Source organism: Myotis daubentonii, chromosome 4, assembly GCF_963259705.1.
Source record: "Myotis daubentonii chromosome 4, mMyoDau2.1, whole genome shotgun sequence".
Classification (NCBI taxonomy): Eukaryota; Metazoa; Chordata; class Mammalia; order Chiroptera; family Vespertilionidae; genus Myotis; species Myotis daubentonii.
The window spans coordinates 15946699-15965242 of NC_081843.1; the positions used below are offsets into that span (position 1 = coordinate 15946699).

The following is an 18544-nucleotide window of genomic DNA, read 5'->3' on the forward strand; positions in this document are numbered from 1 at the left end:
AGTTTTACCAGCTTTTATTATAAACACCAGCACATTTCAAGTTTCCTCTTTTTGATCACAAATATAGGACTGTTTTCTTCTCCTCCTAAGTATACAGCATTGAGACACAGCATCCGGGCTTTCCAGCTCTTAGAGACATTTCCATACGCCAAGTGTAGGATGGGCACCCACAGACCACACCCTCAGCTGCATCCTTTGGCATCTGGATTGAAGGGACGTGGACTCCAAGATGAGGTCGGTCCAGTTTTGGTTTCCAGGATCACCTGAAAAAAGATGCCTCCCACTGTTAAAAGGCTGCACATCTGGAGTTTGGGCCTGGGCCGCCTCTCTAGGACCCCAGATGGCTCACCCCTTCCTGTCTGAACATGGGGTCAGGGCTTTCCAACTGGGGGAGAAAGCGCGTCATGGGTGCGAGAAGTGGGCAAGCTGAGCAAGGACGGCCTGAGGGCCACTGAGGGCCATGTCCTTGCTTTCTCTCTTGGAGAGGGTGAAGATGTGGGTTGGTTGGTGGTGCTAGATGATCTTATTCTTACTTGGCTTAATCTAGAAGATTCTAAGTAAGCTCTGTGCTAAAACAAATTTCTTAGAAAGTTTCCTCAAATTTAGATTCCCGAATCAAGTATTTTGAAAATATTTCTGTAAACACAGGGCCCAAACAAAAGCTATTTGGGCAACAATTTCAAAATTTAACACAACTCCTGATCTAGACCACTCTCTGGCTGGGGGGACAAGCGATGAGACAGAACTCAGTTCACCAGTGCCCTGGAAGGGGGCATACTCTAGAGGACTAATTTCAATTATCCAGGTGGTGGCGTCCTCTCAGATGGGATTTTTACAGCATTCAGGAACTCTAGTGTCACCCTCAGTAAGGTCACCTATAACGACACAGAGGGGCCGACCTGGTGCCTGAGTGCAAGTATCCCTGAAAGCTGGAGGCCTCTAGTCGTTGCCCCTCAGCAGCCTCCAGGACTGTACCTCACTATTTCTAGAGGGTGGGGAATGAAGGGCTAAAGCTCTGTCTGTCCAGACCAGTGTTGGAGGCTGTGCAGGACATACTGCATGGCGGCATCCTCCCCCACTGAATGAACAATTTCAGGGGGAGGGGGCCCAGAAACCACCTCTACTCCCTGGAGCACCCTTTGCATCAATTCTGGGATTGGAATCGGCATATAGGAAGGGGGGTGGGGTGACTAAGAGAGGGATGGTGGACAGGAGGCAATGTACTTGTACTGACCCATTTGTGTCCCTAGCTCTGTGGTGAAGTTCCTTCGTGAGCATCGAATGTGTACAGCCATCACGGAGCTGACTGTCTCGGTCACTGGAAAGAATATTCCAGGTCTCGGTTGAGTCCTGTTGCCATCTGCATGACTACTAGGACTTTGCCCACCCCCCTCCTCTACGGGCAAACAACCAGAACCATGTCTTACAAAGAACAGACTCCAAAAATATATATAAATAAATAAAAACCTTAAACATTCTTACAGGGATCTTAAAGAACAGAATACATGTTAAAAACTTCAGTAATTTATATCAATTTTAAGCGGTACGTTATATACAATGGGGGGGAAAAACACATGCATAGTCCAAATACAATGTTGAAAACAGCATTTTCATTAACAAAAACCCCGAACACTAAGTGTTAATACCATATACATGAATTCAAGAAGGACCACCCTTTTTGTCTGTTGCACACAGTTTATTTAACAATATGATATAAGAAATGAGTTGGTACTTTACCGTCCTATACAGTGATTGAATCTTCTTGAATTTTCTTATTTATAGTAATTATAGCGCTTGCATGATTTACACTAGAATTGCTTTTCCTCATTTCAAGTTTCACATAGAAGAAAGAATGCTCTTCTCTATTAACATTAGCATGGTCTAAGAGAGTGATCATCCCTATTTTTTGTCTAAAACCAGTTTTATCAGAGAAACAAAGCAACAATTTCTACATCTGCAAGACAAGAGTTTGGCTTAAGCCAATATGTATAGATAGGTGTGTGTGGGTGTGTATGTGTGTGCACGTAGGAGCCAATTCCTATCGTCCAGGGGTAATACTTGGAGAACGCCCACAGAGTTCACAATAGAAAAAATCTTCCCGCAACATCAGAAAGTTGTCAGGATACATTATAAGCTTGCATTATTTCAAGAATCAGTTTCTGAATATTATTTTTCTTCTCACTTTTAAACATAAATGTTTAAAGTCTTGAAAATACAAATAAAAAATATGGATATAATGAACTTGTTTTTCCCGTTAAAAAAAGGCATGAGTCACCAGCAATGACGACAAAAAATCCAAACAATCCCCCCTCCCCCCAAAACAAAAAAACAAAAACAAAAAAACAAAAAGAGAGAGACCAGATATTTAAATCAACTGGTTTTTAACAAAAAAATATATTCTTTGTATTGTTTCTTTAAACAGCAATCTACCCTTCCGTGGTCTGGAAGTAGCAGTTCATCTAGGAATAAAAAGAACCTAGATGCTTGGATTTCAGTACAAAAGGTCCAAGAACATGAAAGGAAAAAAAAGTGATGCTCTCACAATGCTACAAACCCTCCACAAACTTTTCTAGGGTGTCTCCCGTGGTGTCGCCGACCAGGGACAGCTCATTGGACAATGCACTCCTGTTGGGGGTATTCAGCTGTGGTAGCATTGCACTCTGTTCGGGGTTCCCCAAGTGTCCCTGATCTATGGAGCTGGCCATGGTGACTGCAAGTCCTGGGTGGGGAGAACCAGTCTGGGGTGAGACGTGGTGTGGTGAAGGCTGGGGCTGTATCCGTGGAGATGGGCTGGAATGTGGAGGCTGGGACTGGGGCCGTGGAGACTGGACAGGGGCCGGAGACCGCACCTGGCTACTAAGGGATGTGGCCATCTGCTGGCCGGGGAGGTGCGAGGCCTGTGGCTGTCCTGAGAGCATGTGCTGCTGGGGGCTCATGGGGTTTGGCTGGCCTGGGGACCCAATCTGCTGCTTCATCTGTTGCTGCTGCAGAATCCGTTGCTGCAGAGCTTGCTGGATGTTGGGGGTGTTGTCTGCACCCAGCCCAGGCTGCCCCATCTGGCTGAGCTGTCCCATCTGAGCTGCCATCTGGCCCATGGAGTTTCCCTGCATGGGCAGGTGCTGCTGCATTCGTTGCTGCTGCATGGCCGGGGGATAGCCTCCAGGTCCTTGAGGCTGCTGGAACTGGCTGTGTCCTGCCATGCCTGCAGCCAGGCCAGCACTGCCCTGCTGTTGCTGCTGTTGCTGCTGCTGCTGTTGCTGCTGCTGCTGCAGCAGCTGCCTCCGTAGCATCTCTCTATACTGTGGATTCATACTTGCCATGCTGGGGTTGTGTCCCGGGTTCATGATGTTCAGGGCCTGACCCTGGGGGTTCAGGCCTCCCATTGCTTGCTGCTGCGGAGGCACACCGGGCCGTGGCCCGCTGGCTTGCATGGCGTTCAGGTTCTGCAGGCTGGGCTGCTGGTGCAGGCCAGGCTGGGGCTGCAGGCCGGGCTGGGCCTGGAGGCTGGGCTGAGGCTGCAGACCGGGCTGGTTGGCCACGTACTTGGCCGTGCGCTGTTTGATGAAAGCCGCCATCAGCTGTGGGTTCGACTTGAGGATGTTGAGCACCTGCTGCTGCTGCTGCGGGGAGCTGGGGGACTTGAGGGTGCGCAGCAGGTCCTGCAGGGCGCCGGGGGAGATGCTGCGAGGCGGCTGCACGGTCGGCATCCGCGGTCCGGCTACCGCTGGTTGGGTCGGCATAGACATCACGGGTCTGGGCAGGCCCGGCATCGGTGGTTGCTGCGGGATGGGAGCTGGCTGCCACTGCCCGGGGGGCAGGTTGGGCATGACAGGCCCGCTGACCTGGTTGGGTCGGGGCACATTCAGGCCCACGGGAGCCATCTGGTTCACGGGAGTCACCATGCCTGTGCGTCCCGGGGGCATGCCGTTGTTGATGTTCACCCGATACAGATGCTGCTGCTGCTGAGCCTCGCGTTCAATCTGCCGGGCCGCCTCCACTGCCGCAGGCGGGGGCTGGGCGGGGGGTGGTGGGGCTGGCACCTGGTTGGTGGGCTTCCCAGTGGACACTGTGGTGGGGGGCTGAGTTCGGACCACGCTGGAGAAACCGGCTGGTGACATGCTCACAGGCGAGGGCTGGGGCTGGGCTGGGGGCTGCGGTGTCTGGGGTGTGCTGGGTTGCTGTGTAGGGGTCCCGGGTGGTGCTGAGGTAGGGGAAGGCAGACTTTGCTGAGGCACGTTGCGGGTGTTCATGGTGGCCATTCGCCGGCGCATGAGCTGCGCTTGCTGCAGGCGGTGCTGGATCTGCTGCTGGCGGAGCTTGTGTTTGATGTTGAGGCAGAAGGGCACGGGGCATTTGTTTTCTTGGCAGTGTTTGGCATGGTAGCAGCAAAGGGCAATGAGCTGCTTGCATACTGGGCAGCCTCCATTGGTCTTGCGCTTGCAGCCCTTAGTGTGCTGTACAACCCGCTTCATCTTCTGGCAGGACGGCAGCGAGCAGTTGGCATTGCGGCACTGGCAGGCGTGCACCAGGGACTGGATGCAGCGCTGGATGCTCAGGCGCCGTGACTCCTGGGGGCTCTTAGACTGCGGCTCACCCTGGCTGCCGCCCTCGTCGTCTAGGCCCAGTCCCCACTTCACCATCTTGTGGGTGTGGCTCTTTGTGTTGTAGCAGTTGATGCAAAGGTCATAGTCCTGCAGACAAAGAAAGGGGTCAGGCTAGCATCAGCATGTGGCCCAGCGTTAGACATCCCAGCCACCCCCTGGAACCTTCACTTCTGGGAACTCCTCCACAGCCCGAAAGGCTCCAAAGACCACGAGATCCATCTACTCGCCCTCACCCCGCACTCTTCCAGGGACCCCCTCGCATTTCCCAACCTGTGAGCAGGTACACAGGCTCACCCATGCATAGGGTGTGTGGCTTCATGTCCCCCAAGGCTTTCGAGTACATTGGTGGGCACTGGTTCCCCTTTCCTTCCTTCCGCTGCACCCTGGGAATCACACCCAGCCATCCCGCCCCCACGCCTGGCAAGCCTGACAGTGAAGGAGTGACTGTTGCTATACCCATTTGCTCCCAAGTGCCTGCCACATGAGCATCTGAAGTACCGCAGACCTGAGTTCCTAGAGATTGGGTGCCCTCAGTGCACCCCCAGAGCTCTGCAGGGCGGTCCAGGAGGGCACTGGAGCTAAGAGGCCTTCGCTGGGAGAAAGGCCCTCTTCCCAGATTTCTAAAAGCCGCCTACGTCTAGAGACAGACAACAGGTGCTAGAACAGAGAATGGAGCTGATGGCCAGGACTAATAACCTTTTCATAGTAAAGACGTGAAAATCCCAGCAGTAGGAAATGAGAGGGAGAACAAAAGGAGGTTGGAAAAAGCAGGAAGTAAAGATGAGGGCATTACAAAGGCTCTGCTCATCCTCCTCAGGGATCACAGAGCCACTTCTGTAGGGCCCACAACTGTGGAGATCATCCTAGAGGCCGTCATTGGACTGGGAGGAGTCTATGATTGTCTGCAGGGGGGGAGATGGAGGGCTCAAAATAGCCTGGCTCACCCCATGTGAGGGACCCATCTATGAAAGAGAAAGACCTCGCCCCTGCGCACAGGGGACAAGACCTCTGCAGGGGGAAGACAGTGTGGTATGGCCATGGGGTCCAACCAAGACAAGGGAGAAGGGTTACCAGAGTTCTGGAAGGATCGAAGCACTGCCAACGCCTCTCCTGCTCTCTCCATGCTCCTGCTCTGGCACCACAAGGACTGTGGATGTGCCCGATACAGAGCCGGGATTAATGAAACACAGGGAATAGCAAGTGCCTGTGGTCGTCTCCTCATCTAGACAGGCCAGTGCTTGCTGACTCCCAGGAAGACTAGCTTGTCCTGCCAAGGGGATCCTGTCACTGTCATGCTCAATTTGTTCAGGACCAGACCATGCTCCACGAAGGTAGAGAGGCTTTTTATCTTGAATGTCTGGTGTTGAACCTAGTGCAGTCACATAGCAGAAACCCAATCAATAAGAGTTAGATCTTCTTACGTGTGAACTAAAATAAAACAAACAATCTATCTCATAATCAACAGCGCCCTTAGAGGAGCAGTGATCATTTTTCTCTCCTGAGAAGTGCCAACTGTCTAATAGTTCAACCTAAAATGCAAATGCATAGACCACAGAGCGCTGGGAGCAGCCAAGGGGACCTCAGATTCGTGGACCACACCAGCGCTGCCAGTTCTGTCAGAGCGAGGCACAGGGAGGGAGATATGGGCCTACCTCGCACACGGTACAATGCCAGCGTGTCTCCACATGGTGCTTGCACTCATTGCAGGTGTAGACAAAGCGGTCCTGGCCCTGGGTGTGCAACTCCACCAGCATGCACAGAGTGGACCACTTGGACCGCCTCAGAGAGGAGAATTCCCAGTGCTTGTCCCTGGCGAGGGTGAGGAAGGCGTCGCGCCCATCCATGAGGTCGCAGCTGAGCAGGGGGTCGGGGTCAACAATAGGGGGCAGCGTATTGATGACAGGCCCAGCATGGAGGTGGATCACAAAGAAGACCTGCAGGAAGAACAGCAGGAGTATGTCAGCCCACAGAGAGTGTGCTGAGGAGGGCTGGCCCTGCAGGGCCCTGGGCTACCCCGGCTTGCAGAACTGAGACTGCGTTGAGCCTGACACCTGCTGTCCCAGGGGTGTGTCAAAGGCCCAACTCCCTGGGGATGAACTGACTTGATGATGCATTGTGTGGTGTTATCCAACCAGCCAGGTCTGCCTTTTAGGGGCTGGTCCTCCCACTGTGTGCACCAAACAGTGTGTCACCATGCCTTTTCCCTTCTCTTGGCCAGGGGCAGGGTTGTGGCTTCTTCAGCAACCCCCCTCCTTTATCTTGGTCCAGGGGGCACAAATCCTGGGTTCTGTGGCCTGCCCTGTATCTCACCTCTTTGTGTTTCTCCATGGTAGCGTAGAGCTTCTGGGACAAGTCGTTGGACACGTTGGGCATACTGGGTTTCTTCTTGTTGGCCCGGCTGATACTGCTTTTATTCTTGTTGGTTTTCTTGTTGTTCTTTTTCTTGGCATTCTTGCTGTCACCCTGGCTGCCCTGCAACAACACAGACTTGTCAGACAAGCCCAGCCTCCTCCTCCAGGTCCAGTATCTAGCCGGGACTCCCAGCTCCAGGCCCTGGACTGTGGATGTGCTCAACACAGAACCAGGGTTAATGGAACACAGGAAATAAAATAACAAGTGCCTGTGATTGTCTCCTCATCTGGACAAGTCAGCACACATACTCACTATGGGTGCTGAAAGGACTGTCACTCCAGGAAGCACCCTTTGCAGATCTCTACCTACATGGGCTGTGTAAACACACTGCTGCCTTCACAGGAAACTGCAGCGGGAAAAGTGATGAGGATGGAAGCAGGGCCTGTATATTCAGCTAAGACCCCAATGGGCACAGTGGTGATACATCAGCAGAGAGCAAGTGTGGCCTGTGTCATGAAGGCCACAGGACACGTTACCTCTTGAGGGAAGAACACACCTGGGACGCTAATTTGGAATCTAGTAACAGAGGAAGCAATTTTACATTGTTTCACGTCATCCCACTGGACACCTGCAGTTCCATGGCATATCCTGCATGCTCAGTGGCTTATTCTTTGCTTTTGAAAGACTCCAAATATCCACAAGTGAGAGAAATGGGAAAGGTGCTAATGAAGAAGCCGCTGCACAGGTAGGAGCAGGTCCCAAGCAAGGCTACAGGACATCTTCCTGACCCTGCTCCCATTCCCCAGGCCCACGCAGGCCTGAAACACATCATTAGTGCTGCAACTGGCTTAAGTCTAAGCGGTTTTGCTGCTCAGTTAAAATGCTCCTACTCTGGGAAGAACTCAGGCTTAGTTATTCAGGTTTCAAGGCGAGAATGCTCAGTTGGTCTGGTCCAAAGAACTTAGTTTATAACTAGGGGAGAGAGAGGAAGAGGTAGGGAGAGAAGGCAAGAAGGGTGGGGGGAGAGATAAACACACACATACACTGGGTGCTGAAAGGAGTGACACTTTAGGGCAGTGGTTCTCAACCTTCTGGCCCTTTAAATACAGTTCCTCATGTTGTGACCCAACCATAAAATTATTTTCGTTGCTACTTCATAACTGTAATGTTGCTACTGTTATGAATCGTAATGTAAATATCTGATATGCAGGATGGTCTTAGTCGACCCCTGTGAAAAGGGGCGTTTGACTGCCAAAGGGATCGTGGCCCACAGGTTGAGAACCGCTGCTTTAGGGGAAGTGCAGTTGCACTCTACCTCCTCCACCACCACCACCTCTGAGAAAGAGCCAGGAGGGGACTAAGAAGTCCTGACAACTGGAAGTAACGTGGACCCAGATCAGAAAAGGTCACTGATAAAAACTAAGGACACTGAATGAACTTTGGACTCTGGTTAACAATGATGTATCAATATTGGTTCAGCAATTGTAACAAACGCAGCACACGGATTTAAGATGCCAGGTACTAGAATACCCGTAACTCTGTATCATCTGCTCAAGTTTTCTCTAAGCCTTTATTCTAAAATATAAAGCCTATATTTTATTTTATTATTTAAAAAAATATTTTTATTGATTTTAGAGAGAGGAAAGGAGAGGGGGAGAGAGAAACATTAATGATGAGAGAGAATCATTGACTGGCTGCCTCCTGCACGCCCCCCACTGGGGACTGAGCCCACAACCCGGGCATGTGCCAAGACCAGGAATAGAACCACAACCTCCTGGTTCATAGGTCGATTCCCAGCCACTGAGTTACACCAGCCGGACTAAAGCCTTTATTTTAAAAGTTATAAAATATATAGATTTACTTTACAGTTTATAAAACATAGCCAAATAATAAAAATATATATATTTTTTGCCACCAAAGCAATAGCTGCTATGCACATTTACTTTGTGCATTTTTCTTTTCTTTCTTTTTTTTTTTTTCTAAATATATTTTATTGATTTTTTACAGAGAGGAAGGGAGAGGGATAGAGAGTTAGAAACATTGATGAGAGAGAAACATGCATCAGCTGCCTCCTGCACAGTCCCCACTGGGGATGTGCCCGCAACCAAGGTACATGCCCTTGACTGGAATGCAACCTGGGACTCTTCAGTCCGAAGGCCGATGCTCTATCCACTGAGCCAAACCGGCTAGGGCTACTTTGTGTATTTTTCTTTACAAAGCTGGGGTCTTACACAAGTTGAGGTTGCTCCTGGTGCTTCTCCACTATGGCAAGCACCTTTCCATGTCTCCTATTAAGACCACTTTTAATGGCAAAGCATCATTCCATCACAAGTGCTGTCCATAACTAAGCCAATCCTTAGTTATGTGAACTGAACACTCCATCCCTCACCTCCATGTCCTGCTATCTCCACCACATACAAATCCATGGTCAGCAATGGCTGGCTCAGGCATCAGCCTTTATCTATTTCTAACTCCCAGAGAGCCCCACCAACATTAGGCCAGAGGCAGGCAACGAGGTACATGTCCTTGACTGGGAATCAAGCCCATGACCCTTTAGTCCTAGGGCTGACGCTCTAACCACTGAGCAACTGGCCAGGGCTCCTCTTGGATATTTACAGTCATTGCAACATTAACATGTCTGCAGCCAATTCTTTTTTTTTAAAATATATTTTACTGATTTTTTATAGAGAGGAAGGGAGAGGGATACAGAGTTAGAAACATCGATGAGAGAGAAACATCGATTCAGCTGCCTCTTGCACGCCCCCTACTGGGGATGTGCCTGCAACCCAGGTAACAGGCCCTTGACCGGAATGGAACCTGGGACCCTTGAGTCTGCAGGCCGACGCTCTATCCAGTGAGCCAAACCGGTTAGGGCTGCAGCCAATTCTTGACTTCTTCCCCCAGATATGCTCTCCCTCTTCCTCTTCCCTCAGGTAGAGGTAGCAATAGACACAATGGGCAACCCTGACCCAGGATTTTCCTCACATGCCACAAAGATCCACCCCAAACTCTGGGGCTGCTACTGTTAAGATACACAGTGTATTTCCCACAGCCTCTACAGCTACGAGCCAAAACACCAAGTCTTACTGGACACCCCAAAGCAGGGCTCACTTGCTCACAACTCGGATGCCTAAAGTTTCTCCTCCTCCTGCTGGAAGCTTCGTCTCTCAGGGACCCTCTGGGTTCCTTCTCACCAGGTCAGTCTCTGCTTAGATGCCTCTTCCCAGACAAGCCCCTCCCCCAATTCCCTCCTATTCCCTGTGCTTCCTTTTCTCCACAGCTTGCACCACTAACTCGAGTGTGCTGGACATGTGTTTTTCTTGTTTCTCCTACTAGAACATACATCCCTTGAGGGCAGGGATGGTGTTTTCCTTAGTTCTCAGTGCACTGCTCAGGCTCATGACTGCACACAGCATGAGTGCGAGTGTGGACACCACAGAAAGAGCTGAAGATGTGTGTGTTTAGTTTGTAAAATACTCTTAAATCAATTGATTGGTCCCGGGCTGTGACACATTCATGACACACCTGTTTCTGTCTCCATCTGTTCTGGGCTCCCTGGCAGGGCACCCACCTCTCATTTTTCTGTGCCTTGGCCCTCTCTGTTATGCACAGAGATGCTGGAGTAAGCACCTCCTGTCCCCTGATGTGTCTCTAGTGCCCACATCTCAGATCGCCCAGCAACCAGTGTGGTTTGTGCTTCCAAGCCCCAGACATATTGTGCATGGTGACAAGGTAAGGTTATTCATGAAAATACCACCACACACAAAAAGAAGGCCACACCATGTGAACTCAACAGCATAAGTTCACTCTCCAACCTGCCAGAATTCGTCCTTCAGCGTACACATCTGGGGCACCAGCTTTCCCGGAGGGTGGGGTAGTGGGACGTAGGGGCTTTACCTCTGTAGTCTCACTGGCTGCAGTGCTCTCTTCCTTCTTCCTCTCTTCTTCTTCTTGTTCCAGCTCCTTAATGCTCTCCTCCAACACGTTGGGCCAGAAGTCACCCTCAAAATAGGGCAATTCCTTGGCACTGGTGAGCCTGTCTTCAGTTGCTTGTTTGAAAATGTCCTGAGTAAACAAAGCACAGCAGTGAGATAAGGGGCTCAGGCAAAGCTCCTGAGGAAGGGGCAGAGCAGGCCACAACACCGAAGAGGATCCTGGTGCAGCATATTCCCATGGTGCACAATGGCCAAGATCAGCCAATTTAAACAGACGACATGACAGCACTGCTTTCAGACTGCCAACTAGAAATCTTGATAGACTGCAGATAAGATGCTTTTACATTTTTATTTCACTTTTTTCCCTTTGGCTTTCTGATCCTCGTTAAGTGAATACAATGCTAACATATGTGAGTGTGAGAGAAAGACACCTGAAGGTATAACAAAGCCACTGCATGCCCTCCTTCAGTAAACACCAGGTACCTTGTAGTCATGGATGATCCGCTCTGCAAAAGCCTTGTCCAGCATCTTTTTGTACCACTCCTGTAGGCGCTTCGGTTTTGGGATTTTTTGATCAGGGGGGTGGCAATGGAAGATGTAGTCATCTCCTTCACTTGGGGGACAGGCCCAGATATGTCCTGTCACATACCTGCAGGACACATAATTCAGATCAAGTGCTGAGCAAAACTATCCCTGCTTTCAAGGAGTAACAGTTGAGGAAGAGGGACCAAAGCAAGGACAGAAATAACTATATATAAAGAAAAAGGAAAGCAAAGAAATGGCCACAATGCTTGTGGCAGAATGGATAAGACATTTAGAGAGATTCCAAACCAGTGTGATGGGAGTTGGGGATGCATGGGTAAGGCCAAACATCCCTAGTGTGCAAATGCACACCTGGAATTCAGCCCTAAGATGCTTCCTTCTCAGGTTGTGCAGGTCGGGCAGGGGCCTAGGCTGTAAGGGAACCTGTGAGCACAGGAGAAAGCCTGGGAAGACAGTGACTCATTAGGTTTATCAAATGGCTTTTACCCAGGGACACACTGAATTTCACCTACTTTCTTCTGCACATAGGAAAGGCAGTTGGATATTTCTAAGGGTTCAAGTTAAAATAAATCTTACTCATTCTGTTTAAGACACCTCAATCAAATATCTCCAACTTTTCCAATTTGGGAAAGGAATATGACAGATCTAGAACATGACAACAGATATAAAGAATTCAGAGGCAAGAGACCACATCTTGTAGGTTCCCATTCTTACAAAACATTGAGAAAAAGCAAATTTATGGGGACAGAAAGCAGATTAGTGGTCATTGGGGGTAGGGGTGGGACAAGGATTAAGAACAAATGGGCACAGGGATCTTATTGGGCGATGACAATGTTCTGAGACTGATTAAGGGTGATGGCTACACCACTCCTTAAAGTTACTAAAAGTCAGTGAAGTGTACACCTGAAATAGGCGAATTTTATAATATATAACATATGCTTCAATAAATTTTTTTTTTAAAAAAGACACCAGAATGGAAAAATAATGAAAAGAATGCAGAAGGCAGAAAAAGTGCATACATTGTCCTGAGAAGCCCCAAGAACATGAGAGAAGCTCTGGAGGCTTCAGAATCCAGCTAAGGACGTTAAAATAAAAACACATCAAACTTAAACATTCTCATTATTTCACAAAATAAATATATAGTTAAAATTAAAAATGGAGCTTTAATTAGTTCTGGATAATCTAAATGAAACTCACCCCAATTTCTTCACATATTCTAAATATCCAATAAGGATCTCATGGTAAACAGCTGTCCGCAGGCATCGGGGTCGGAAGAAATGAATACTGTCCAGATAAGATATGTACACACGCCTGGGTGTGGGAGAGAGAATTAATCAACAGCTCAGGGCATCCTGAAATAAATTTTATTCAACAGCATTTACACTGACCACAAAAAGCATATAAAAACACAAGAAAACTCCCATTGCCAACTGTCGCTGCCAATCAATAAAATGGAATCCAATTTCATCACCAAAGTGAGAAGAAATGGCATCTCATCACTTACCACAGAGAACCATGGATAGTTTAGGGCAAACTACAAAAAGACATTTTTTTAAAAAAATTTTTATTTATTATTATTTTTTTAATTAAATCTTTATTGTTCAGATTATTACATTTGTTCTTTTTTCCCCCATAACTCCCCTCCTCCCAGTTCCCACCCCACCCTCCGCCCTCACTCCCCACCCACTGTCCTCATCCATAGGTGCACGATTTTTGTCCAGTCTCTTCCTGCATCTCCCACACTCCTTTCCCCCCAAGAATAGTCAGTCCATTCCCTTTCTATGTCCCTGATTCTATTATAATCACCAGTTCATTCTGTTCATCAGATTATTTATTCACTTGATTCTTAGATTCACTTGTTGATAGATGCGTATTTGTTGTTCATAATTTGTATCTTTACCTTTTTCTTCTTCTTCCTCTTCTTAAAGGATACCTTTCAGCATTTCATGGTGATGAACTCCTTTAGCTTTTCCTTATCTGTAAAGCTCTTTATCTGACCTTCAATTCTGAATGATAGCTTTGTTGGATAAAGTAATCTTGGTTGTAGGTTCTTGGTATTCATCACTTTGAATATTTCTTGCCACTCCCTTCTGGCCTGCAAAGTTTCTGTTGAGAAATCAGCTGACAGTCGTATGGGTATTCCCTTGTAGGTAACTGAGTTTCTTTCTCTTGCTGCTTTTAAGATTCTCTCTTTGTCTTTTGCTCTTGGCATTTTAATTATGCTGTGTCTTGGTGTGGTCCTCTTTGGATTCCTTTTGTTTGCGGTTCTCTGCGCTTCCTGGACTTGTAAGTCTATTTCTTTCACCAGGTAGGGGAAGTTTTTTGTTATTATTTCTTCAAATAGGTTTTCAATATCTTGCTCTCTCTCATCTTCTGGCACCCCTATAATTTGGATGTTGGTACGCTTGAAGTTGTCCCAGAGGCTCCTTACACTATCTTCATATTTTCGGATTCTTTTTTCATTTTGCTTTTCCGGTTGGGTGGTTTTTGCTTCTTCGCATTTCAAATCTTTGACTTGATTCTTGCGCTCCTCTGGTGTGCTGTTGGGAGTCTGTATAATATTCTTTATTTCAGTCAGTGTATGCTTAATTTCTAGTTGGTTCTTTATCACAACATCAAGGGTCTTATTAGATTTCTTGAGGATCTCACTATATTTATCGGCGGTCTCACCAGTCTTTTCGAGGGCCTTACTAAATTTATCGGCGGCTTCTAGACAGTTCTTGAGAGACCTTAAAAGTGTGGTTTTGAACTCTATATCCTCCATTTCTGTTGGTTGTGTCCTGTATCTTTGTCTCAGCATTTTTTTAAATCTATTAAATGACTTTAATTATAGGTTATTTTATTTTTTTATTTTATTATTATTATTTTTTTATTGCTTAAAGTATTACAAAGGGTATTACATATGTGTCTCCCCCCCCCCACCCCCCCGCCCTTGACTATCCCCTGGCCTCCCCCCCCCCCCCAGCGTCCCAAGTCCATTGGTTATGCATATATGCATGCATACAAGTCCTTCGGTTGATCTCTTATACCCCTCCCTCCTGCCCCCCAACTTTCCCCGGCCTTCCCGCTGCATTTTGACAATCTGTTCGAGGCAGCTCTGCCTCTGTATCTATTACTGTTCAAAAGTTTATAATGGTCTCTATTATCCATGAATGAGTGAGATCATGTGGTATTTTTCCTTCATTGATTGGCTTATTTCACTTAGCATAATGCTCTCCAGTTCCATCCATGCCGTTGCAAATGGTAGGAGTTCCTTCTTTTTTACAGCAGCATAGTATTCCATCGTGTAGATGTACCACAGTTTTCTAATCCATTCATCTACTGATGGGCACTTAGGCTGTTTCCAGATCTTAGCTATGGTGAATTGTGCTGCTATGAACATATGGGTGCATATATCCTTTCTGATTGGTGTTTCTGGTTTCCTGGGATATATTCCTAGAAGTGGGATCACAGGGTCAAATGGGAGTTCCATTTTTAGTTTTTTGAGGAAACTCCACAAAAAGACATTTTTAAATTCCCTCTCACCCAGATTCTAGAATGAACACGAAAGAATTCTTCATAGAGGTACTTCTTTTTTTTTTTTTTAGGTGCATCAGAGAATGTCCAGGCTCATGGAGTGGTCCCCATCCCATTCTCTGTGGCTCTACCTGCCCCAGGTAAGACAGGGACAATAGCAAGACCAGAACCAGGACCCATGAATACTCAAAACACAAAACAGGCTTGAAATAGTCATAGAAACCTTTCACTCCCCACTGGCTTAGAGGAAACATAAATGTAATTTGGTTAATCAATAGTGGATTATTTAATTTTAACCCAGCTCTAAAGCACACAGGTTCTCTAAGACACATAGAACCTCATTATAAGACAGCATGACACCCCTTGAAAGGAGATAGAGGACTACCTTGTGTTTGGAGGGGGGCAGTCAGAGCCATATTCTTGGACATGCATTCCAAAGAAGCATACATCCACTCCATCAATTTCCTCAAAAGCAAAGAGAGCTTTGGTTCGATACGGGAAAGATTCAGACATTTCCCCAGAGTCCACAAACCTGAAATAAAAGTCAGAATCTGATGTTTGCATGCATCATTATTCATAAGGTACTTTATAACCTAGATCTGCTGCTCTAAACCCGCTCAGGGTAGAGGAGATAGAGGCCTGTCACTTCTGACTACCAGCCCAGAGCTCTTACCACTAGTGTGAGCAGCTTGGAGCTTTGATCCCATTCTTTGTGACACTGTTTCACTTGATTGGGAATTTTACCTTCTCTAATGAATTTGGGATAGAAAGAAGGGCTTGCAACACACTAACCACTGAAAATCTTTTAAATTATGCAAAAAGCCTATCAGAAAGTGGGGCTTTTGTTAACCAGGTGGGGTAAGCACTAGAACAGTGCTGTTTTGGAAAATAGCACAATGTCTGCACACAAACCGTGACTTCATCCCAGGCTTGACCTCCACAGTCTTATCTGAGCTGGCCACCACTCGAACAAAGACCTCCCCGGCTTCAGGATGATTCTGTCGCCGCAAAAACTTGTTGACTCGGTCTTCCAAGTGGTTTCCCAATCGCGTGGTTTGCAGTCCTGGAAAATTTAGAAAGAGTAGGTGAGAGAGCTTTGGAAGGACTATGGAGAAGGCAACCGAGACCACAGATTCCTCCTTTTCCTTTCAGGGTAATCTGACATATTTTATTTGTGTTTGTTGTGTGTGTGTGTGTGTGTGTGTGTGTGTGTGTGTTGTTTTTTTGGTTAATCCTCACCCAAGGGTATTTTTCTCTTGATCATTTTCTTTTTTTCTAGGGAGAGTGGAAGAGAGAAACATCAATGAGAGAGGGACACATTGATTGGTTATCTCCTGCACACCCCCCGACTAGGGCCTGGGAGGAGCCTGCAACCAATGTATGTGCCATTGACCAGAATTGAACCCAGGACCCTTTGGTCCGCAGGCCGACGCTCTATCCACCAAGCCAAACCGGCTATGGGAATCTGACATATTTTAAAAGAATTAACGTTCTGCCCTGGCCAGCTGGCTTAGTTGGTTGGGGTGTTGTCCCATACACCAAAACTTTGCGGGTTCGATGCCCGGTTGGGGTGTGTAAGAGAGGCAAACGATCAATTTCTCTCTCTCTCATTGATGTCTGTCTGTCTCTCTCAAAATTAATAAAAACATATCCTTGGATGAGGATTTAAAAAAAAGAAAGAATTAACATTCTCTAAAACCAGAAGGGACTTAGTTTATCGTATGAAGTAAGCGTTTTATGAGGGAAAGGGGTACTCTAGAATCTCAGGCACTCTACATCTTCAAAATTGCCATCAATTGCCCTGATATTTCCATCTTTTTTGGAGGAGCCATGAAGGTGGACCTGAATCTGAAATAAGATGGGCTATGGAGTAAAGTGGGGGAGCAGGCATAAGGAGGGCCATGTTGTGTCCACCAGCCTTCTGCTCCCTCCCCCTGGGTCTGGTGAGGTGGAGATCTGGCCCTGGGTGCTCCCACGTAGCTGCTCAGAGTCACAGCTGTGCCCCAAGGCTAGAACTCTAATGGAAGAAGGGAGCCTGCCACTGCTTTCCCTGGAGGAGGTCAGGGTTGCTGCGCATGTGTTCCTTGACCCACTCTCCCCTTCCTGCCCAGCTTTGAGGAGAGCCCTCACTGCAGAGTTAAGACAGAGTACACAGTACATTCCATGGCCAACTAAGCTCTGTGAATGTTCCTATTATGGCAAGTGCACGGACACTGTCTCATATCCAGGCCTGCCCCAGCTCCGTTCCTGGGTAGGTTCCTCTTCCCCTCCACAATCCTCTCTTCAAGGGACCACCCAAGCATGACCACTGTGACAGGGCATATACAGCAAGCTACCCAAAGGCAACACATCAGTCACAGCATAAAAAACTCCTTGCACGTGAGAAAAAATAAGACTAGCAGCAAGAGCTGCACAAGGTTCACAATAATTATTTATATATAATGGGATTTTAAAGTTTTCTACTTTATACTTATTGATTTCAAAAATACTTACAACAATAAGAAATGTTTTTAAAAAGGTATTTGGGATTTTAGAAGATTCCTTACTGAGGTCAAGAAATATATGGAAAATTTAGACTAACTTTCTTAATCCCGTTTTTCTGTGATAAAATACCAATGGTGGAGTTCTTTTGATATATAAGTTATGCCTCAAGAAAAATAATTTAAAAAGAAAAACACGCCCTAACCGATTTGGCTCAGTGGATAGAGCGTCAGCCTGCGGATTGAAGGGTCCCGGGTTCGATTCCGGTCAAGGGCATGTACCTTGGTTGCGGGCACATCCCCAGTAGGAGGTGTGTAGGAGGCAGCTGATTGATGTTTCTCTCTCATCGATGTTTCTAACTCTCTATCCCTCTCCCTTCCTCTCTGTTAAAAATCAATAAAGTATATTTTAAAAAAAAGAAAAACACAATGGCAATAAAATAAAAAACACACAGGAAAACAAAGACTTGAAAAGCTATAAAAATTCAGGGGAGTGCATTTGTGATCTATTTCACATGCTGATGAAGATGTACCCTGTACACAGCTGTGTGGTCACACTCTGGACCCCTCCCAATGCAGCACACCCCACACCCGAGACAGCTATCCTGAGAAATGCAGCCTTCGCTGTACGGCACAGGCCATCTCGCCTGTTCTTTGTGAAGCCCTGAAGAAAAGGCTCACATTCTTGCCCATGTTCTCCCATTGCCCCTCCATGCCGCTGCTGAGTACGTTTTGTTCCCTCCCTCATGAGGCGTTTCCAATCCAGAAGGGAGGACACAACTAATAAGAGCCACCATAGTGAGGGAATCCCCTTACCTTCTGAAAATACGACCCACACACTATGATTTCCAAATAGCAGACCAAAGGACCTTTAAAATTAGGTCTTTACTTTTTTCTTCAAATCACCGGAGTGAAAGCAGGGTGATTCTCATCCATGTGATGCACACATGGAGGTGTATTTCAGGTCTTCTAGTGTTTATGCAGTAGGCCTTTCTCCCATTTTTTGGGGGGTGGGGGGGTGCTTTTCTCTTTATGTGATCAAATCCTTTAGCTTATTGCTTTCTCACTCTGGGTTTATTTTTTAGGAAGGTTTTTTATAACCCAACACAGTAAA

The 18544-nt window shown here is 47.3% G+C and overlaps 1 protein-coding gene across 3 annotated transcripts in view; it reads right to left on the reverse strand.

Annotated features, from left to right (window-relative positions):
* Window positions 1-1508: 1508 nt before the first annotated feature.
* CREBBP (CREB binding protein) overlaps window positions 1509-18544 on the reverse strand; it is a 169084-nt gene continuing 152048 nt past the window's right edge. For all 3 annotated transcript variants that reach the window (XM_059692949.1, XM_059692948.1, XM_059692947.1), the window contains 8 exons: window positions 15863-16013; window positions 15336-15482; window positions 12632-12745; window positions 11375-11540; window positions 10854-11021; window positions 6915-7076; window positions 6257-6538; window positions 1509-4691 (listed from right to left, as the gene is read on the reverse strand). In XM_059692949.1, coding sequence (XP_059548932.1) covers window positions 2547-4691; window positions 6257-6538; window positions 6915-7076; window positions 10854-11021; window positions 11375-11540; window positions 12632-12745; window positions 15336-15482; window positions 15863-16013 — 3335 coding nt within the window. In that variant the 3' untranslated portion in view covers window positions 1509-2546. The remainder of the gene's footprint in view (window positions 4692-6256; window positions 6539-6914; window positions 7077-10853; window positions 11022-11374; window positions 11541-12631; window positions 12746-15335; window positions 15483-15862; window positions 16014-18544) is intronic.